At 46.2% G+C, this 24,465-nt stretch overlaps 2 protein-coding genes across 2 annotated transcripts in view; one reads left to right on the top strand and one right to left on the bottom strand.

Moving 5' to 3' along the window:
- LOC146058269 (odorant receptor 131-2-like) overlaps positions 1 to 24,465 on the top strand; it is a 189,006-nt gene that overhangs the window by 127,911 nt on the left and 36,630 nt on the right. The gene's annotated exons all lie outside the window — the stretch shown is intronic.
- LOC146058268 (odorant receptor 131-2-like) lies at positions 15,622 to 16,643 on the bottom strand. The gene has a single exon (XM_083170480.1). It carries the CDS (start codon positions 16,604 to 16,606, stop codon positions 15,647 to 15,649), a length of 960 nt encoding a protein of 319 aa, XP_083026606.1. The 5' UTR covers positions 16,607 to 16,643; the 3' UTR covers positions 15,622 to 15,646.

Raw genomic sequence — 24,465 nt, 5'->3', positions numbered from 1 at the left:
GTAGCTTACCGGCATTGGATCTCCTTCATGCACTCTCCTGGAGCCGTATCTATTTCCCTCATGGGACGCTGGATCTGTTTCCCTCACGGGGCGCCGGATCTGTTTCCTACGCGCTCGAGGCATGCGGTCTCCATCCTCAGCATACCCAACGCTGGATATCCTTATTAGGTTCTCCCGACGCCAGGTGTCCTTCCTCTGCTTACCTGGCGCTGATCTCCTACTTCCACGTACACTGCGCTGGGTTTCCCTTCCGCACACCGGGTCTACATTGCAGGCACTTCAATTAAGGAAGGAGGGCACAGGAAAGTGGTACAACCATTGCCCGTGTCAGTATTTAAACAGGAAAAAAGGCCTGGGTGCAGGATATTACCTCGCTGGGTTTCCCTTCCGCACACCGGGTCTACGTTGCAGGCACTTCAATTAAGGAAGGAGGGCACAGGAAAGTGGTACAACCATTGCTCGTGTCAGTATTTAAACAGGAAAAAAGGCCTGGGTGCAGGATATTACCTCGCCCCCCCCCCAATCACCGGGCCCCATAGTTAAGCCACTGGCTGTGACTCAGGATTGACACAATTGCATACCCTCTAACTGTACCGATAGAGCCGGTACAGTGCCATTTTTTAACGGACTGTACCAGCTAAAATAAATTGTACCAAATGTACCGCGGTGGCTCTGCGTTATGACATCAGCTGACCTTGCGGCCCCGCTCCCGCACGGCTGTACACCCAGAGGTCGCCCTACATGTATCCAATATCTGGACGCCACCACCATTCTAGAGCCATCAGCCGCTCCAAATGACCTATGGCTGCTGGACTGCAAGGACGACGCTGCAGTCACCACCGGAGCGACCTGTGAGGAGCCTGGTGGTGAGTGGTGAACAGGTACCAGGCAGGGGAGCCGCAGCTGACCTACAGATGTAGCGGGGTGGACTCACTAATGGGGGCAATGGGGGCTTGTCAGCCTTGTTTTGTAGGTGTTTAGGTCTGTCTTCGGATTCACATTTGCTGGCCTGGGCAGCGTGATTACACCAAAAGTAACCTTGAGTAACCAAGAGTCCTTGGACGCAGCAGCTGTTCACAGGAACCTGCAGTGAGTGCCCCTTAACTCAAGACACCCTCTGCATCGTTTACATACTTTCGCATTGCAATTAGCACCCACCACTGAATCTGCCGCATGGTCTTCAATTCCATCAATGTTTATTGTAATAGCAGAGGGGGTGGTTATAATTAGACACATTGGCTAAGCAATCAGGGCTGGATTAAGGTGGGGCTCGGGGGTAAGTACCCCATTGCTGGCATGTATTTAAAAATGTTTTTTTTTTTTTTTAAAGCTAAAGGTTTTGTGCATGGGAGTGGGGTAGTGCTGCAGCTACACCTATCTACCAATGTGACCATGATTAATTACTGCATTACTGGGAGTTGAGTCCCATGAGACTTTGCACAAGAGGTCAGAGGCTGTGAGGCTTGTGCTGAGCTATGATTGGTGGAGCTCATCACATGCTTCACATGCCCATTGAGGACAGAAGTATCAGCAACCTCGTCATGGGAGGGTTTTTAATCTTCTACAAAGCAAGGTACAGAGGGACAAACACAGGCTTTTTCTGTGGTATATATACTGTATATCCCCCCCTGCAGTTATCCATTGATCCTTTAACCTGGCACTTCCCCATTAGAGCTTTCAGATTATCAGCCTTTTGTACATTCTAGATCCCACAAGACTCTAATACCAGCAGGTTTGTACGTACTCTCCTACATCATTTTCCCTATTCTTTATGACCACATCCAGTTGTAGGTCACATATATTATGGGTACAACTCTCTGATAATACAGATGCCCTGACTAGCAGGCGTACCCATGGAGTTTACATGTACTCTCCCAACAACTTAGCGCAATGTTCCTACCATTGCTTTATAACATGTCCTTACATTAGAACTTGCCTCCTAGTTTATGTGAACTAGTCAGTGACATTATACATATGTATGATCAACAATGATGCTAATATTATCACTTGCTTTTATCTGCTGTATTAGTGACTCTATAAACTGTAAGTTTATGCTGCTGTTACTCTGTGTTCTGACAGTGCAATATTCTCCCGTGAAACTTGTGGCCAGTAATGACAAGAGGGAAAGGGCCCCCTGTCTAAAGTGACCCCCGAAGGCTTAATCCAGCCCGGCTAGCAATGTCCTAAGGATCTCTATGCCCGCATATTACAATTTAGCGTACACAACCCCTGTTACAAAACAAATCCCTTCGCACAGCAGAGAAGGGATTGGTGGGGTGGTGTTTATGGGCTCATTAGGCAAAAAATGTAAGCTGCCTAGCGAGCCAACCTGAATGAGGCCCCTAATCTCATCTTGATCCCTATAGATTGTTAGATTGCCATTTGGGCCCTTTTACTTCATCTGTTATTATGCAGTCTTCTTTTATTACTATGTTGTTTCCATTGTAAAGTGCAATGGAATATGCTGCTGCATGATAAATATGTGTCAATAATCAAAAAAAACAAAATTAAAACAATGTAAGAGGAACCAATAGGCGAAGAGCATAAATATGTTCCTGAACTACTGTAAGAATATCTTTCTGGGTGCTGTATTGAAGGTGTATGGGTGGCAGTCCTGCCCCGGTGAGGAGTATCAGCAACGCGCGTTTCACCATCAGTGCTGTGAATCTTATTACCGTAATTAAAAAAAACATCATCTGCAACCATAATTTTTAACAATTTTTATAACTTTTTAGAAGAAATTGAGATATATAGAGTTAAAGATAAATGATAAGAACTTTTGGAATTGTACAGAGAACTTTTATCCACAAAATATATCACTACTGTTGATAGACTTCCAACATTTCAAATAACATTGTTACTATGATCCCTACCTAGGTCATAACACCTTCATCTATTAAACAGACTTTTTTTCTAGACAATTGCTACATCCAATCGCCTCTAGTTATTAGATCATCATAGGTGAACCTTTCGTATAGCCAGGTGTTAAAGTGAGGGAGAACAGGGTGGAACTGAGTTCCACCACCTCTAATGGGCCCTTATTCTGATTGACGCGGACTTTACCGCATACTTTCGGATCGCGTCTTTACGGCGTCTGCGCATGCGTGGAGAACGCAACGCGCATGTGCCACGCCTTGACTCGGTACCAGTTCGGCCAGATCCCGTCCAGAACTGTTCACCGCTATCATTCGGGAAATAGGGGCGTATTATGGGCGTCATGCGGAATGACACATGGGCGTAGTTTCAAAGTGGGCAAAACGGGGCGGAAACATGGGCGGACACGGGGGAGTACACTTATGTTGGGGGGCGTACATTCGGAAACCACTCCGAATGCACGCGATCAAAAAGGGCAGAAATGTGCGGTGTCCACAAGTGTACTATTGCTTTGCGGACACCACTCGTTCATGCGGTAGGCGAACGTACGCCTAATGACTACAACCATTAACACCTGAACCCAATAGAATCTACTCCTTTACTCATTACTCACTAATAGGCCGCTTGTCAGTGCTTTAATTGAAACCATTGCTGCTTCAAGGAAACCTTACTAGTCCCCCACATATGCTGTACTTGTCAGACACTTTCAAACTGCTAACAATGGACATGACAGAATATTAATACTAGCAATACACATGTGTATTTGACATGTACTCATGAAACCACACATTTTGGGTAAAGTAAACACATTTATTTATATTTATGTCACAGTCAATGCCAGTGTGATGCAATGACCATAAAATAATACATACAAACAATAAACAACATGGCAGGAATGCAGCAAAATAAATAATAATACAAAACAAATATAATTGCACACAGATGGACTCCAGCACCTCCTATGTGCCACTGCACATGCAGCCAGTGGGAAATGAGGAGGCTGCTGGCCCTTCTACAGCAGGGCAAGCTGCACCTGACCATTCAACAGCAGGGCACCCTACACCTGGCCCTTCTGCAGCAGGCCAACCTGCAGCTGGCTCATATGCACCATCAGCAGAATCATTTGGAACACAACCGGGGACTTCACAAGATAGTACCATGGCCATCACTTCAAGTACAGCTGACAGTAATGGCAGGCAAAAGAGGGCAACAGGGGAACCACAAAGGACATATGAAGCAAGGGCTCAGCTGGTTACCCTCAGCACGTGATTGGACACAAGAAGCTGACACACACAGCACAATGGAAGATTTGGGAACACATAACGGCGGAGATTAATGCAGCCACAAGTTCATTTCCGACCACGTTTGGCCTTGGTAGGCTCCTTGGCCTGTGCAGCAGCTCTTCGGGGACGGCCAGATGCTGGGGCAGGTGGAGCAGATGATGTGGAGGGGTTGGCTGGTCTACCCCTCCTGCCAGCAGGGAGTGTTGCCGGTGGTAATGCACCAGAAACGGATGCCATTAGGACCCTGTTGCTGGTAACCAGCTCCACCATAAGCTCATTATGGTGGAGGAGGAGATCATTTTGGCGGGTGGCTTGCTCGGCCAGCACCTGAGCACTTGCAGCCATGGCCTGCATGCTCGCAGCCATGGACTGCTGGGTGCTGACCAAGCTCGCCAGGATCTCCTCGGTCCTACGCACCCGTTCTGATGCCAAGTCTCCCTGCTGGTTGATGTCCCCAAGCACCTCGGCCAAGGCGGCCAAATCGGCTTGGCCCGATGCCTGCTGCTGCACAGGCCTACCTCTGGGGCCAGGTGGCACGGACTCCTCCACCTCCTGAACAGAGTCGTCACCAAGCGGTGGGGTGTCTGTGGGAAAAGATAAACACAATTAGGAGACATTCTACGATAATTACTTGCACAAGTTTATGGCATGACCAATATTTACCTTCCAGAAAAGACGCAAACACTTCAGCTGGGGCCTCGCTATCCATCGTGCTCACCCCCCTGATCTCCTCAACTGATATACAGCTCTCGGCCATCACCTCCAGGGGGGTGAGCTCTAGCCCTGATGGCATGGGGCCGGCCCCAGATGTCTGGCTGTGTTCCCACCGCTTGGTCATCTTCCTCTTCAGGTTGGTTTTGAAGTCCTGCCACCTGCAATGTAAGTTGACATATTAATACATGTCACTCCCAATGTTAGCTGTTGCAGCCATTGCTCTGTGCTACATATTACAACATGTGATTAATGTCCCATATATAATATTACATGCAACTATGATATCAACCGTTACAATACACATTCACAATCACCCTACTCTAACTCTCAACGAAATAACATGGCAATAATGTATGTGTATCGTAACAACCTCACGGCCCATTTGCTATATGCATCTAAGCATCAATTCAATCATTACTTGGCTATTACTGGCCACATGTATCACAAAACAACTTGCCTCTTCTTCACATGGTCCGTCTCACGAACTTGTGGCGCTACTTCATTAATCTCTGCCGTTATCTGTTCCCAAATCTTCCATCTGCGTGTGTGTGTCAGCTTCTCGGATGGACACTCTATCCAATCACGTGCTCGGGGAACCAGGATGGCCAGCTCCTGTGCTTCATATGCCTTATTTTTTTTGGGTGGTTCCGCTGTTGCACTGGCTCGCCCCTTGCCACGTCCCTGGCCACGCCCCCTGGCACCAGTCGCTGCACTTGAAGTGCTGGCCATGGTACTACCTTGTGAAGTCCCCTGTTGTGTTCCAAACAATTCTGCTGATGGTGGATATGAGCCAGCTGCAGGTTGGCCTGCTGCAGAAGGGCCAGGTGTAGGTTGCCCTGCTGTAGAATGGTCAGGTGCAGGTTCCCCTGCTGTAGAAGGGGCAGCAGCCTCCTCATTACCCACTGGCCGCATGTGCAGTGGCACATAGGTGGTGCTGGAGTCCATCTGGTCAAATAGTTGCTGCAGCACTGGGTCCACCTCTGGTTGGGATCCAGACATGTTAGCAACAACATTGTCACCTTCTAATACACCTTTATATACTGTTTGTGTAATCTGTTTGGCGGACATCAGCGGCAGCTGCGTTCCGTGCGTGAGCGTACGTCGCTGTTTTTTCGCGCCGCATACGGTGGCGGAAATTCCATTGTGTAAAACCTGGCGAAAGTTCTACATGAAATACTGGTCACCAATGCTAACATTGCATAGAATCTTCTGATACACCTGTGACTATTGCACAATACACATGCTATTTGCTAGCATGACATGACATTTCATTCATGACTACTGTGGTATTGTGGCGTTTTAGTGCAAGCTAAAAGTAGCCCAATCCCTTAGAGAATCCAGGCCACAAGTCATGCAATACTCATCTCTACTGTTATAGACCACACATGTGAGAGCCCTATAAATAGTGACTTCCTGCTAGAATCATTTGTCTCCAGATCTGGACTTGTCAGGGTCTAAGGTAAGCTCTTCCATGCTCCTTGTAGATATGATATCCATTAACAATGTAAGTGTATGAATGTATGCACCATTGCCTCACTGACTACAGATTGTTGGGCCAGCAAAGTGGTGTATCATTATTGCAACATGTCACATGTTCACTATTTCACTCACAGGTCTTCAACCTGTGTGGGTTCATCTATTGCAGGACAACATGTCCCAGCAATAGATGAAATGTGTCATAGTACATGATGTCGGCAAAAAATGCTGACACCTTTATCTGTGTGTTTTGGACGGTGTGTATTGAGCTCATATTATTGTGTCATCATTAGAGAGTCAAATGGATCTGCGGGATTTCACGGGGCGGCCATCTATTGTACGTATTGAAGGCTACAAATCTATTTGTAGTGGGATATGGCCATTATGTGCATAGGTGCATCAGTATTTATGTTCATTTCTTTATAGGTTGCTGAAGCTATTATGCGCTACATGGAGAGGAGGCTAAGGGCACTTGCGGCTCTCCCCACTCGTCGGCCAAGGAGGCCAGGACGTGCTAGAATCTATCGCACACGGGTGACTCTGTTTGCTATGCCCGATGATGAGGTACTTACTAGGTACCGGTTACCGCCACATGTAATTCTGGATCTGCTCACCTTAATTCAGAGCGATCTGGAACCTCTACACGGGATCACGACAGCAATTCCGCCTCACACACAGCTGCTGGCGGTGTTGCATTTCTGCGCCTCAGGATCATTCCAACAAGTAGTGGCAGTACTTGCTGGAATATCTCAGCCGGCCTTCTGCCGAATCCTGAGGCGTGTGACGTCGGCCATGTTCAGGCGCAAGGGGCACTTCATGGCCATGACATTTGCCACCGAGACCCTGCGCAGAAGCCAGCAGGCCTTCCATCAAATTGCTGGCTTCCCTAATGTGATAGGGGCTGTGGATGGCACCCATGTACCATTTGTGCCTCCATCTCGAAGTGAGAAGATATATAGGAACCGCAAATTGTTCCACTCACTGAACGTGATGGTGGTATGTGGCCCATCCATGGAGATTCTCGCCTTCAACTCGAAGTTTCCCGGAAGTGCCCATGACTCTCATGTCATCCGACAAACCGGGATATGGCAAAGACTCCAAGAGCTGGAAGGCCGTGATGCGTGGGTTCTGGGTGACTCCGGTTACCCATGTACGCCCTGGCTACTTACGCCGTACAGCTACCCAGCACCGGGCCCACAGGAGGCATTCAATCGGGCGCATGTTGCCACCAGGCAAGTGGTGGAGCGCTCAATTGGCCTTTTAAAAGGTCGATTTAGAGTGCTCCACCGCACTGGTGGTGACTTACAATATGCGCCTGAAATGGTGTCGAGGATCGTGGGCCTGTGTATATTTTTCCACAACATTGCTGTGCGGCGTGAGATACCCTTTGATGAGTGGGAGGTACCATCTGAGCCGCAAGATCCGCCCATGCGCCCATCCCGCGCCCCTGAATGCCGGAGGGGATACCAGCTGCGGGACTCTGTGGCGCAAAGATACTTCAGGTACATGTTATCGAGTTGACAGAACACACCAATTATTGTAAAAATCACCCCTTCAAATAAGTACAGTGTGTTAGTTGTCAGTGTTACAACACGAAAATTAGCCAGCCTGCCCTCCTAATGGCAAAGAAATAGGAGATATTTATCATATGTGCTTAGTTTTGGGGGAAGTTAAATATAGGTGCTAATTATTATACCTTGTTCAAGGGATCTTATGTGTTTGTTATATCTTCATTATTGTAGTTGATACTATCCCTGATGACTGGTGAGTACATTGATTTATTCTGTAATGTGTTTGGGATTTTTTCATGTGTTGATGTCTGATTTGTTTGCAGATATATATATATATATATATATGCTATTAGAATTTATTCACATGTTTCAACATTTCAAGGAGCAGGCAGCCAGGCAGGCAGGCAGCCAGGCAGGCAGGCAGGCAGGGCTGGTGTATAATGCTGGTCTCAGGATACCTGCAAGTGTGTGTATGTGTCTTTTACACATAAATGTACGCATACACATAGATGCATAGAGTAAATAATGCTAAGTACAGCTAGGCGTTGCTAAGCTATAGCACGCGTTGCTTGGCGGAGCGAGGCGTCATTGGATTTGCTAAGTGCATACACACTGTGTTTTATATATATCAGATTTGTTCATTGCCATACAGCAACACTACTGTTTTGAAGGCATGCGAATTTGTCACCATTTGTGTTGGCGCAGACACGCTGTTCATGTAAAGATGAACAATAAAGTTATTAACACAAATAACTGTGATCAACCAATGCCACCACCTGATTGGTTGATAGATGCCATTGTCAACATGGCGGAGACACGAAGGGCAGAACCCTTCACACATGCGGAGCTGAGGGTTCTTGTCTCCGTCATGGAGACAAGGCTGGGCCGTGCGGGGCCGTTTATCACAAACCGCCATAAGCGGAGGGCCTATGCTGCGGCAGGGCGCCGAATTTACGCCCGCACTCGGGTGCGGAGGTCCCTCGGGCAGCTTGAGAGGCGGTGGTCGGACCTCCGCAGGCGCCAGCCCCAGCTGCTCCAGCAACTCAGGAGCGAAATTGCTGATTGTGAGTATTTTAGCTATGAAATTTCGCACTTACAACATAGCATATATAAACAATAAAATGTGTCTCATGATAACTGGGTGTCCATGGGTTTAAAAGTCCATAGACTGTTATGTGTGCTTCTTCCTGGTTAACATGCAGTCATGTGGCTTTTATATGTAATGCCATAGCATTGAGGATTCTGATGCATACAATGTGCCAGATCTAATATGTGTTACACATTGATAAATGCCTGGGTTGTAATGTGTGAACAAATTACTAACAATCACATAATAATTTACATGTCACAATTTGGAATCCATGAACAGTAAGGAGCTACTTTCCTGCATCGTTTGCCATCATTATCACCCTTCCATGTATGTCTTGTTATGGATTAATACATGTGCCCCAATGACCCGACATTGACCATGATTTTTTTTTCTACCACACAGCACGAGCCCAAGCCCGACAGGCCCGTGAAGAGGCGGAGGCAGCCCTGGGCCAGGAGGAGGCCCAAGACCCGGAGGAGGAGGTGGCGGCAAGGGTGGAGGAGGAGGAAGTGGAGGAGGAGGAGATGGTGGTGGAGGAGGAGGAGGTGCGTGAGGAGGTGGTGGAGGAGGATGTGGAAGCGGAGTTGGTTGCGGAGGAGGAGGTGTTGGTGGCGGAGGAGGAGGTAGAGGAGGTGGTGGTGGTGGTGGAGGAGGAGGAGGTGGAGGAGGAGGAGGTGGAGGAGGAGTTGGAGGAGGAGGTTATTGTGGCAGAGGAGCTGGCGGAGGAGGGGGCTGAGGAGGCCACGGTTGCCCCGGAGGAGTCTGATGACGAGGGGGAGGAGGCGTGCCAGGCCCCGGAGTACCATCAGATCGGTATGTTAACATAATGCATCATTAATGAAGTAGTTGTACTGGTATTTGTTATGTAGCACTGGTGATAACAAATTTTTGGCCCATACTATTCATATAGACCCCAAAGTGGGTAGCTACAGATACAGGTACGGGTTAGATGGGGTGTCCAAGGCATCCCTTTCATCCAGGACACCTCTGAATTACACAGGTTTGTGGGATGGGTTGGAGCTCCATTTTGACTGCCACATAACCGTAGTAGTTAAACAGGATCCTGGAGTAAAGGGATGAGTGGATCATTTGTGGATGAAATTCACCTGCTGCAAGTGTTGATTATGACCCATCAAATAGTGGAATCTATATTGTTGGTGAATGTTATTTCTAAACTATAGGATGTATGCTATAAATGGAGTATGGGCCGGCCTACCTTGGAATGGAGTCAGAAGTTGCCAGTGTCCCAGGAGCCTCCTCTACCTAAACACCCCCTGTAGTTCAGATTGTTTTTTTGCCCTCACAGATTTGTAGGTTGGTTTAGACAGAATTATGATTTTGAGGATGTGTACTGTGCATTCCTGACATTTGCATAACTCCCATGCCACAAACCATCACTGAACTTAGACTGAGCAGATTGTGACAAGTTCTTATTGACGGAGGCCATGACATGCTTGTCATTGGTTAGTCATGGGTGGGTTGTGACTGAGAAGAAACAATATGACTGTTATGTCTTCTGCAGAGTAAAGGGTAGAGGCCAAAAAAGACAGTATGTAGTAAATAAGTTAGCATGTATGTATATATGTATGTGTCATATCTATTTATCTATGTGTGTCTCTATCTCTCTACATAGATAGATATATATATATATATACACACATGTCACCTAGCATTTGTGCAATTTATGTCGCAGTATGTGAAATGTATGCATGAATAACATGACTAATTTTTGCCCCTTTGACATTCTCACAGATGACACCACACCGGCAGATGAGGGGGTGCGTGGGGCCGTCCTGCGAGCGGAGCAACATTTAAGGCTCCTTCTAGCAGACCTGCAGGACATCCGCGATCTGCTGCTTTGATTTATTATATTTTATATTTTATTTTTTATGTTAATGTTGATTTAAAATAAATTCTTTATGCAAGTTCACAGTTGTTGGTTTTATTTGCACTTGAAACAGTATATGTGTAGATTGTTTATAATCTTTTACACAGGGTGTAATACAAACCATTGCACTTACATTGCTGTAAGGGTTAATGTGTGCAATGGATGTGTTAGGCATGCTTGTAAGGATATATTGGCATCTAATTGATTCCAATTCCAAATAAGCTGTTTTTTATGAGGATAGGTAATTGAATAAGTGGGTCATGTGATGTATTGCAGAATTGACATAATAGTGGGTTGTTTGGCGTAAATACTCCGCTTACGGGCGGTAGCACCGCTTGGCTCCCGTTCGGATGCGGTATTTCCGAGCATACTCTGTAATACTCAGTAATACCGTGCAGAATCGGAGTGTTTCTCCCGCACACGCATGGTTTGTATGTCGTCCGTAAACACGCCCTGTTCTTAAAGAGTGAGTCCGTCCGAATGCGGAGGACACGTGGGCGTTTCTACGGACGATGGCCGCACGCGGCAAAACACCGTGGCGTGCGGACCGCACCGTAAGAATGCGGGAATATCCGCACCGATCAGAATAAGGGCCATGGTGAGATGGACTAGTTCAGCTCTGCCTTGGCCCTGACACAGTAATTCTATCAGAAAAGCATTATAGTTAGTATGGATGTACCGAAAACCCTGCCACTGGCCCTGGCTCTACCTAGTGGGGGGAGGGGGGGTAAATAGGTGGCAGGTGGAAAGGAGTTCCCCTAACTCTCCAAGACCACTTTTAGCCCTGCATATACTGCAGCTGTTTTCTGAAGCAGGGGAAGGTCATGGACATTTTAATCTATCATACACTGGACCGCTCCTTGCAATCAGAATCCCATATGGAACATAAGATCTCCAACCGATCAAGCCACATCTGAACATCAGTAAAATCCTAAGATAGTAGTAGTGATAGCTCCTCAACTGTCTTCTCCATGGAACTCAACTCCGTGTACATAGCATTGCTGAGAACTCCCAATATGCTCACTGGTCTCACCACTTCCAGAAAATGGGGGCATCACCCCTTGGTTTTGGGAACCCACCAAGCCCGGCTTATTTCTTGCCGCCAAACACCAGCATCCTGTCAATCAGGCTGCAGCTTGGGGGTGAGGTGCGTGTATGTGTAGCTGTCCCACCATCAGAGATATACATAAGCGATTGGGTTTAGGTGCATCTTTGAATGGGGCTCATAGATGTCATTACATTACATTATGTATGTTTATTCCTTTGCCAGAGGCTTAAGAAATTAGTGGTGGGTCTACCTGGAGTGGTTCTGGTGGATAGATCAGATCTACAGTGTCTAGATAGACACCACCCCGGTCAACAGAGTGAAAAGGTGCAAAATGTCGACAGGTTTAAAAGGACGACATAGAAGGTTGACAAGCAATAGGTCAATAGAGTCAAAAGGTCTGCATGAAAATGTAGACACATGTCAAGGTCAACACAAGCTTGTCATGATTTTTTTATTAACGTTTTGTTCATACTGTACTTCACCAATCTCATCAGCATAGAAGGAGAACATAACAGTGGCCCTTATTCTGGTTCACTCGCAAAGGCAAATTCCTTCTCAAATGGACCAAACTATGTGCAATGCAGGGGGGCAGATGTAACATGTGCAGAGAGAATAAGATTTCGGTGAATTATTTTGTTTCTGTGTAGGGTAAATACCGACGGCTTTATTTTTACACTGCAATATAGAAAAACTCCACCCAAATCTAACTCTCTCTGCACCTGTTACATCTGCCCCACCTGCAGTGCACATGGTTTTGTCCATTTGAGAAGGAATTTGCCTTTGCGAGTGAACCAGAATAAGGGCCCGTGTGCTGAGCATAGCGAAGCAATGAGGCTGAAGCACGGTGAGCGAAACCAAACATGTGAGGGTACGCATTACACTAATTGGGGGTCCATGTCAACAGTTAAATAAATAAAATGTGAAAAACTCATGTTGACCTTTTCATGTGTCTACCATTTTCATTCTGACCTTTTACCCTTTCAACCTTTTGACAAACCCAAACACCATAGTGTCCTAACCCTAAACCTAACCATTAAAGTCTAACCCTAAACCTAACCCAAAACCTTAACCCGAACCATAGTCCTAAACCTAACCCTAAAAATGATAAATGACCCGAAAAAAAGAAAAAAAAACCTGCATATACATTCTGGTGTCAACATGTTAAAAGGCAGCACAGATGGTGCATTACTGCCTCACAGCACAAAGGTCATGGGTCCACCATGGCCCTAACTGTGCAGAGATTTTATATTCTTACCAGGTACCCCGGTTTCCGCCTACAATCCAAAAATATACTGGTAGGTTAATTGGATTTCAACAAAATTAACCTGGGGATGTGCAGGGCGAAAGCAGTAAAGTAAATTTCATCTGGCCAGTACCAAGGGACTGGCGAATAACAGTAGCACCAATATTTAAAAAGGGAAATAAATCACACACGGGTAACTAGAAACTGGTAAGTCTTACATCAATAAACAGAAAGTTATTGGAGGGTATATTAAGGGATCACATTCAGGAGTACAGTATTAAGGGATGATTCTGATTTACTCGCTATATAGTGAGTTCGGCCCTGTCCGATGTTTTGGGGACTGTGCATGCAGCTCCCATTTGCGAAGGGCTTCGGCAACTTGCATAGTCGCCGAGCCATACACAACCATCGGGGCGGACGGCGGTGGGAATGGGGCTCACCCATGGAACGCCCTGATTTTTATGGGTGTCCCATTAAAACACTGGCAGTTACGATGGGTGTGCTGGCGGGCCGATGCCTGCTGGGGGAGTGTGGCTGATGTCACGAGACGTCAGCTGACCACCCCCCACATCCCCTTGCATGGTACCGATGGGAATCAATGGAGGGGGGTGGTTATTCAGTGGGGCAGCGTCTCAGGTGCTCCGTAAACTGCATTGTTTGCAGATTACCAAGCAAACCAGAATCAGGCTCTTAACGTGCAACAAGATTATTACTGGGAACCAACATGGATTTGTGATGGACAGTGTAGGTCATGTCAAACTAACTTAATTAGTTTGTATGTCTATGAGGAAGTTAGCGTGATGTTAGACCAAGGTAACGCAGTAGACGTGGTTTATTTGGCCTTTGCTAAGGCATATGAAGATGTTGCAAAATGGAAAAAAAATTGTACTTTCATCAAAAACTGGATACGGAGAGAAGTGGTTAATGGCTCATTTTCAAATTAGGTTACAGTATTGAGTTGTGTAACTCTGGGTTTAACATATTTATTACTGATCTAGGCGATGGTCTAGTGACCAAAGTGGCCATTTTTGCAGATGACTAATTTGTGCAGCACTTTAAAATCAGACGAGGATGTCGCCAAACTGAAGACTTGGGAAATTAGATTTTACCTAAATGTACTTTGAGACCAGAAACCAGTGTGTAGAGTGTAGAGTTAGGTGAATCAATAGTGGAGAAGAACTTAGTACTAGCTGTAGTACTCACTGCCAAGGAGCAGCAGCCAAGACAAACAGGTTACTAGCATGCATAAAATGAGGTATAGAGGCTAGGGATGACACGGTGATATTACCCCTGTATAAAGCATTAGTAAGGCCCCATCTGGAAATTAGTGTTCAGTTCTGGGCACCACACCATAAAAAGGATGGAACTGGAAAAGGTCCAGAGAAGGGCAACTAAACTGATTAAGGGCTTAGAGTCATTGAAGAAAGGTTAGCCAGGTTAGGTATGCTAGAAAAAAGAGGGGACATAAACTATATCTAAATACATCAAGGGTCTTTTTACCATGAGGTCCATACACAGGACACCAGGACATCCCCTAAGGTTAGAGGAGAGGAGACTTTATACCCAGCGAAGGAAAGGATTCTTCACAGTTAAGGCAGTCAAGATTTAGAAATCTCTGCCAAGAAAGGTTTTATTATAATTAAGAAAAGGTTGGACCAATTTTTAGCCCCAAAAAACATCCATGGACACAACCAATAATTTAAATTTAAAGATAGGTTGCATTTCACTATGTAATTAAGTAGAGATGGCCATTGACCATCATGGTTTACAACCATTAATAAATAACCACCAATAGAGGATAGTTTTGCCATTGATCGTTCTTCATCATCAGTGGCACAATGTCATGATAATAACTCCACTCCCATGGCAATGGGAAACAGAAAATAACTCCACCTCCACCTGACACATAAAGCCCCAACCCCAAATCTGATTGGCCTGCTGCCCGTAGAGCAGGGATGACCATCGGTGGTTGAAACCATTGTTAGTCCAAACCCTAGATGGTTTCATAATACTAAGGTTAACATTTAGGTTAAACACCAATGATGGTATTTTCAACATTTAAGGTATTGTGGGCATTACTGTGGGGCATTTTAGGCATTGGAGCTCTACTAGGGCACATTCTTAGTACTAGGTAAATATGTATGGGATATTTTACATACTTTACTGTGAGGCAATTGTATTTACTTGTGGGGCATTATAAGATCTGATTCATCACTGTTGGACATTATACAGATGTAGGCTGACTCATTGTGCCTACATCGTAGCCCATAGTGCACATTCGGTGCACCTAGTTGCACCCCTGACTCAATAAAGGGTTTGAGGTCCATGAGGACTGAAGTTGGAAAACCATGATCCAGAAAGTGACTTTCTCTGTTACCACAAACGAGTCTTCAACATACTCTAAAACCCCATTGGGTGAGACATTGAATCAAAACTGTTCGATGTAAATCAATGATTCACCTTTATTGACCAACAAGTAAAAAACCCTCTAAGACTTTCAATGTATTTTTATTTCACATTTAATTTTGTAAAACAGATTTCCCTTTAAAGACTGTGGAATACATATTCCTAATGCATTTTCGGAACACTTCATCTCGAAGACCATATATAAGAGGACTGAGGAGCCTTGGCAGGCACATGAACACCAGGAAATTGATCATGGTCAAGTAGTCTCCACCGTATGACTCAGTAACTACGGAGGTGAGAGAGACCACACATAGCAGGAGCTGAAACGCGTGGAGCTTAACGGTTCGTCCAGCCTTGGAGGCAGAAGATTGTCCAGAGCCAGATTTCCGAGCTATCATCATGACTTTGATATAGGTGAATAGAATGATGAGTGCCACCAGGAATAAACTCCCCAGGAAGGTGAACGATCGTATAGTGTTTTGTACAGGTTGCACCAGAAATTCTTCCTGTTTACACAACAAGCGCTGAGAGAAAAAGTCCTTCTTAACCGAGGTGCTAAGGACAACGAAATCTGCAACATTGGGAAGTAGCCCAACGATCCACATTACTGTTATAGCAGAGTAGGACCGTTGGACTGTACAGAACATCAAGTATCTCAGTGGGTAACAGATGGCTAGGTAGCGCTCAAGGGACATCACTGCCAAGTTGTACGGTGTAACTCTAAATGTGGCTGTTGTAATGGCGAGGATAGAGTAGCAAAGGGGAACCGGGATAAATAAAAGCTGATAAGCCACCGCTAGGAAGAGTCCCAAAGAGAGATACAGGGTGTCATTGATGAGCATGTGAGCGAAGAGGACATAGCGAGAGTTCTCCCGGACATGAGGGGCGGTGAAGTAGACAACAAGGACAATACAGATGAAATAGATGAAAAAGCAAATGCAAATCAGGGTCAAGACAAAGAAGACCACAATGATAATTTCAAATGTTCTGTTGTGAACGGGAATGCGGGTGACATTACCGTACGACTCTGTTGAATTCATCCCCTTTGCACAACGGGACAGATGTATTTTCATAAGATTATCACACTGAAAATAAATAAAAAATACATTTAACAAAGGCACAAAATTGACGACATTTGATTTATAATTTAGTTGACAACATGCACTCTACTTGGCTATAAATGTAGCAATGATAATCAATGTATATCAATGATAACCATGTGAGTACTGAGGGGGGTTTTCTGGGGGTTATCCACCAAACTCCGCCTTGTAAATGGTGGCCTGCGCATCTCCCATTCGCAAGGGCATTTCCCTCACAGGGCCTGCAAATGGATGTTACAAAGTAACATCCATTCGCAGCCTAGTGGGATCCACCCACATCATTCGATGGTCGGTGACCATTAAATGATGGCGAAGATGACTCTCTAGTCACTTACATATGCGTGGACGCTCAGGAGGAAGTGGGCGAGCAGCTGACATCTGGTGATGTCAGCTGGCTGCCCCCTGAACCTGCGTCATCGGGGCATTTGCATGAGGACACCCAGCATTCTCATGGGAACTCCCATGAAACGCTGGGCATTCCAATATGCAAATGGTCCAGCCCGCCTCCCCACACCCCACATTAATGTGCCACAGCCGCTGCTTAAGGTTAAGACTGCTTAAACATCCTACAGTGTACAGGCTCTCCGCCCACTTCATGGCCAATAGTAATAATATTAGCAGTAATAGTAGTAATCATCATCATAACAGCACTAATATTAATCATCATCATCAACATCATCATCAATAAAATAGTAGTAATAATAATAATAATTCTAATGCTAATAATAATAGCAGTAATATTAATCATCATCATAATAGTTATAATAATAATAATAAAAATGTTGATACTACAAGTAGTAATAAAATAATAATAAAAACAAAACAAGCTGCCAATGATCTCTCCCTGAACAAACTGGCTCTACATAGGGATGATGTCATCATCATCCTCCGATTCCTCACCCCCAGTGGTGTGTACAGTACATCCTTTAATCTCACACTCTAGATGGTAGTTTGTAGTGGGGACATAGCACCTCATTAACGGGGGATACTGGGCGCACATCTAATACCAGCATAGCTGTCATGGTGTCAGTAATCCGCTGTGCCATCTGGGTGACTGCTGTTATACTTGGTCCCAACCGCAAAGAACTGTTTAACTGTCAATTGTTTTTGAAAAAAGATGCTTGTTAAAAAAAGCCGCACCAAACAGTCCAAAGATTAATATATATTTGCACATATCATAAGCAGTACAAACATTAGCATATATTTGAGTGGGTCACAGGGCTTACAGATGCATATCGTGAAAAAGATGCTTGTCAAAAAAGATGTAGTCCGATATGACTGGCACTCTGGTCTTAGACTTCACGTCTAAGCCAGGGAATGCTTGCTCCGGTGCCCTCTAACAAGAGGGGATGGTCCTCTGAATATGCGCAGGGTGGTAATAAGCGGCACTCGGAGACTGACGTAAATAGTGAAGAAAGTGGAAGTTTTATTCCATGTGCCAAACGGAAAACGTTTCAGAGCTCGGGGGCCCCATCGTGCTTCCCTGAACTGACGACAGGGCCCCCGAGCTCCGAAACGTTTTCTGTTTGGCACATGGAATAAAACTTCCACTTTCTTCACTATTTACGTCAGTCTCCGAGTGCCGTTTATTGCCACCCTGTGTATATATATATATATATATATATATATATATATATATATATATATATTAACAAGAACACTGTACCGCATAGATAGTGGGGGTAATGACCAGCAGCCACATTATAATATACACAGTGGGGGTAATGACCAGCAGTCACATTATAATATACACAGTGGGGGTAATGACCAGCAGTCACATTATAATATACACAGTGGGGGTATGACGTGGAATCCCCTGGACTGATACGGCAGATAGGGCACCCCTGGACTGATTCAGCAGACAGGGCACCCCTGTATTAATACGGAAGACTTAGCAGTACCCATTGACCGCTACAGCAAATTTAGCAGAACAACAGACTAAAATAGCAGGCTAAGGAGCAATTATGTGGCATATTTAGCAGCATCCCTGGACTAATTCAGCAGACTTAGCAGCACCCCTCGACTAATACGGCAGACTTGGCAGCACCCCTCGACTGATATGGAAGACTGAGCAGCACCCCTCGACTAATACAGCAGACTTAGCAGCACCCCTCGACTGATACGGCAGACTTAGCAGCACCCCTCGACTGATATGGCAGACTTAGCAGCACCCCTCGATTGATACAGCATGGGGCATGGATCACAGGATCGACAGTGTCTAGGTCAACAGTTACTGGGTCAACCATGAATGGTTGACAGGCACAAGGTTGGCATGGGGAAAAGGTCATCGTGTTGACATAGACAAAAGGTTAACACATGCATTAGGTCAACATGGAAAAGATCGACATGAGTTTTTTACATTTTTGTGTCATTTTTCGACATGTACCCCCAATCAGTGTAGCGTGCGCCCCCTCGTACTGTTCCCGGTTGTAGTCCACATGGATCATAAAGCATGAAAACATCCAACCTTTTCATGTGTCGACCATTGCCATGACAACCTATTGCTTGGGTCAACATTTTGTCAATTACAACCTAGTGCATGTTGACATTTTGTCCATGTCATATCTTGACCTGTCAGCCGTTCATGGTTGACCTGGACGCACTATTGTGATATTGCGGCGTGTGCGGTTTCCTTTACCATCAATGAGCCGCGTATATAGGAAGGATTACACCGCACCCCCCACCCCCCATCTGCTCCATAACAACCAGCACAGGAATGATCTCGGGCGCAGGGCTGAATAAAAGATTTTCCTATACAGTAAAGCATCGCTGGGTGGGGTTATACCAGTTCTAGCTGGTGTAACCCCATAGAAGCCTAAGGGCTTCCTTTCGCATCCTCCACCACCCCACATAGCCCTTGCCGATCTGCACCGCGCTTCCCCCCCCCCCCCCCACCACCACCACCACCATCTCTGTCCAGGCAGCATCCTGCTGTGCTGCCAGGACCAGCGACCTTCTCCTCCCTGCACCTCTTCCAGGTGTTTGGAGGAGGAAGCGGAGCCCGGCCGCCTGGGACCTGCCCACACACGTTGGGTGCATCGCAGAGGGCAGCTCTTAACACAAGACTCCCTAGAAGAAGATCTATACTAGGACACAATGCGTAAAATAGTGGAAGAAAGGAGGATGAATGGGGGTGGGGGTCCATTGCCAATCCTTCCTATTACCGCCCCATTGCCAATCCTTCCCATTTCCGCTCTATTGCCAATCCACCCCATCGCTGCTCGGGGAGGATCCGGGCCGCTCGGGGAGTTTTGGCCGTTCGTCTGTTTAGGCGTCCAAACACAGGAATGACCAAAAAGATGAACCGCTTACACCCGAGCGCTCCCGACCCTCCCCAAGCACCCCTGACCTTATAGGTCTTTAAGGGTCCATTTAAGCAAGTCTGTTTATTGTGTTGTATTCAGTGCCATAGAAAGGGGGGGCGGGTACTTTTTACCTGGGTCTGTTGGAGGGGCTCGAGTCCTGTGTTCTCCTGCGCAGATACAGAGACCGGGCAGTGAAGGTTGAGAGCAGAGGCTGCTGCAGCAGCACAGCCTCTCTCCCTGGCTAAGCACATGCTGCTCAGTGCTGCTCAGTGCTGAGTGGGGGAGAGAGACAGCTGGCCACACCCCTCCCACTGACCATGCCTAACTGTTACCCACGCCCCTTTTTCACTGGGGCCCCACGGCGCTTTCAGTGGCCCTGGTTGATTTCGGAATGTTATAAGCTTTCCAACAACATCACAATGCACGGAAACAGCAGGGACCCTTATGATAGCACCCTTAAGGGGTCCTCCGATTAAACCCATCTTCAAACTTGGATTGTCCCATACTTGCCTACTTTTGAAAACTAGTTTCAGGGAGATTATAGTTGGTAGTAGAATTGTGCACAGTACCCCATTGAGGGGGCGTGTCATGCTCCACCCACAGGGCGTGTCTATTTCCATATATGGAGAGATTGTGAAAAGAGATTGTGAACGTGGCACCTAGAAGCGTGGGTGTGTACTGCTACATCTGAGAGGAATCTTGTAATATTACTTATATCCAAATGTAGATGAGCCCCAAAGCAGTTAGTAACAGATACTATACTTGGTAATGTGCTGGGAAATGGTGCAGATGATTCAATGTAACTGTATCTATCTCTCATTCCTTTTATTCCCCAACAATGTAACAGTGTAATGTGGGATAGGGGAAATGAGGGAGATTGGTAGACTTAAGGTGCGTACACACAAGCATTTATCGCTGGCAATAGGGTCGCTAAGCGACCCTATTGCCAGCGATTGGAGTGTGCACCTGCGATAAATCGCTGGGTGCACGCTCATGTTTTTAGCACCCAGCTGATTCCCACTGCGGCTCCCCCAGCAGAGGTTCCCTTTCATCAGCGACCATCTCTGGTCACTGATGAAAAGGAGACACTGAGCAATATATCGCCCCCCATGTGTACACAGTTTAATGAGGGAGACAGGGATACTGAGATTTCAGGGAGTCTCCTGCAGAATGCAGGAGGGGAGGTAACTATGATGTAAAAGTGTAATGTGGGGTAGGTGACATGAGGGAGATTGCTGGACTAATGAGGGAGAGAGGGAGATTGCTGTTATTTCAGGGAGTCTCCTGCAGAATGCAGGAGGGGAGGTAGCTATGATGTAACAGTGTAATGTGGGCTAGGTGACATGAGGGAGATTGCTAGACTAATGAGGGAGAGACGGAGATTGCTGCTATGTCAGGGAGTCTCCTGCAGAATGCAGGAGAGGAGGTAACTATGATGTAACAGTGTAATGTGGGCTAGGTGGCATGAGGGAGATTGCTAGACTAATGAGGGAGAGAGGGAGATTGCTCCTATGTCAGGGAGTCTCCTGCAGAATGCAGGAGGGGAGGTAACTATGAAGTAACAGTGTAATGTGGGCTAGGTGACATGAGGGAGATTGCTAGACTAATGAGGGAGAGAGGGAGATTGCTGCTATGTCAGGGAGTCTCCTGCAGAATGCAGGAGAGGAGGTAACTATGATGTAACAGTGTAATGTGGGCTAGGTGGCATGAGGGAGATTGCTAGACTAATGAGGGAGAGAGGGAGATTGCTGCTATGTCAGGGAGTCTCCTGCAGAATGCAGGAGGGGAGGTAACTATGAAGTAACAGTGTAATGTGGGCTAGGTGACATGAGGGAGATTGCTAGACTAATGAGGGAGAGAGGGAGATTGCTGCTATGTCAGGGAGTCTCCTGCAGAATGCAGGAGAGGAGGTAACTATGATGTAACAGTGTAATGTGGGCTAGGTGACATGAGGGAGATTGCTAGACTAATGAGGGAGAGAGGGAGATTGCTGCTATGTCAGGGAGTCTCCTGCAGAATGCAGGAGAGGAGGTAACTATGATGTAACAGTGTAATGTGGGCTAGGTGACATGAGGGAGATTGCTAGACTAATGAGGGAGAGAGGGAGATTACTGCTATTTCAGGGAGTCTCCTGCAGAATGCAGGAGGGGAGGTAACTATGATGTAACAGTGTAATGTGGGCTAGGTGACATCAGGGAGATTGCTAGACTATTGAGGGAGAGAGGGAGATTGCTGCTATGTCAGGGAGTCTCCTGCAGAATGCAGGAGGGGAGGTAACTATGAAGTAACAGTGTAATGTGGGCTAGGTGACATGAGGGAGATTGCTAGACTAATGCGGGAGAGAGGGAGATTGCTGCTATGTCAGGGAGTCTCCTGCAGAATGCAGGAGGGGAGGTAACTATGATGTAACAGTGTAATGTGGGCTAGGTGACATGAGGGAGATTGCTAGACTATTGAGGGAGAGAGGGAGATTGCTGCTATGTCAGGGAGTCTCCTGCAGAATGCAGGAGGGGAGGTAACTATGAAGTAACAGTGTAATGTGGGCTAGGTGACATGAGGGAGATTGCTAGACTAATGCGGGAGAGAGGGAGATTGCTGCTATGTCAGGGAGTCTCCTGCAGAATGCAGGAGGGTAGGTAACTATGATGTAACAGTGTAATGTGGGCTAGGTGACATGAGGGAGATTACTAGACTAATGAGGGAGATTGCTGCTATGTCAGGTTAGGCAACTATGTTGTCCATTAAGATGATAATGTAGTGTGCAAAGTTTGAAGACAATTAGTTAAAGCGTTCGAGAGTTTCCATGGAACATCCATATACACACACACACACACACATTCACACACACAAACATCATTCAATTATAGTTATGTAGATTGTTATTGTATCTTCTGCACCACTATGTTGATTATTGTGTCTGTAATCATTGTAACTGCATGTTTGATCCATTTTCATATACTGAGTAAATTCTGCTCTTTACACAATACACTCTATTGTCAGCCATTATTACAACACGCATTAAGGAGCGGAGCGCAGCACTACCAGTTTACTGTAACCTGTACACCACCCACTTGGTCTCCTGATAAGTGCGGCTGCTAGCCCAGAACAAATATACCCCGTGCGCAGGTACACCACCACCATGGTAGTGTCTCTGCAAGTGAGTTTGTAATTCTGCAAATGCAGCAGGAGGACTGAGTATGATATAGATCATGGGTCTTCAAACTTGCCAGTTTTTCTATAAGGGAGTGTTAAAACTGTGGCAAGGCATGCTGGGATTTGTAGTTTCACAACATCTGGAGGGTCGCAGTTTGAAGACCCATGATATAGATGCTCCTGCATTGCATTGTGGTCCGGGAGCAGTTCCTATTGATCATGCCTCCGATCACCATTGCAACCATTTTATGGCCAATACAGGGAGCTGAGGCTTACTCAGCCCAGCTGCTTCCTGGCTGCTTGTGAGGCCGGGAAGTCTGCCCCAGAGACCCTGGTACCCTCCTTCCCAGATAACAGGAGCAGCAGCTGTACACCCCCCCCCCCCCCCCCCTCCTCCCCTGTGCTGCAGCATGTGAGTCATTACACTGACAATATACATAAACATCCTAGCATCTGATGTGTGACCTTGTGCATGTATACATTTACATATTTCAACACTTACTTATATAAACCTGAAATAACGACTCGGAGACTTGGATCTGGCAGAAATTGTTAGCTGAATTTATTTAAAGCATTTTAAGCTAATTGTTTGTATTAGAATTTCTTAATTAAATGGTGGCCCAGAAAGAACGGCTAGTGATCTAAGCTCCACCCCACGACTGACGTATGTAATAACGTATTACCTACACAAGCGGTATGGCTCCACCTACTCCATTGACTGCCAACCCGACCGGGTGGTCTCGCCGTCCCCCGAGCGGGTGATCTAGCGCCGGCCTATAGTCAATGAAGGTGAGCGCACCGAAAACAACCGATGTGATGTATAAACATCGCTTACTGAAGACCTAAATCAATTAATCTGCCGTTCTTTCCCGCCTTTCAGCCAACGCGTTTACGCCCCCCATTTACCCCCCCCTTTCCAACTCGCAATAGGGCGGGTAGGGTGGGAAATTCCACAGGGAAAAGAGGAAGACTCCTCCTTCCCTGTCCCTATTATCCCAGCTAACTCTGCCCTCCCCTGATTCCCTATTGGCTCCGGGTCACATGCTCCATTGTGTACACCCAGCCTTGGATGTTTAATTCACTCCTTTCCTATGGGAGTCACTGCGTTATTCTAAACATCCTAGCATCTGATGTGTGACCTTGTGCATGTATACATTTACATATTTCAACACTTACTTATATAAACCTGAAATAACGACTCGGAGACTTGGATCTGGCAGAAATTGTTAGCTGAATTTATTTAAAGCATTTTAAGCTAATTGTTTGTATTAGAATTTCTTAATTAAATGGTGGCCCAGAAAGAACGGCTAGTGATCTAAGCTCCACCCCACGACTGACGTATGTAATAACGTATTACCTACACAAGCGGTATGG

The sequence above is a fragment of the Crinia signifera genome, chromosome 2 (genome assembly GCF_055691185.1).
Source record: "Crinia signifera chromosome 2, ASM5569118v1, whole genome shotgun sequence".
Classification (NCBI taxonomy): Eukaryota; Metazoa; Chordata; class Amphibia; order Anura; family Myobatrachidae; genus Crinia; species Crinia signifera.
Note: the sequence above shows the minus strand (reverse complement) of the source record. Positions and strands in the feature narration are given on the sequence as shown.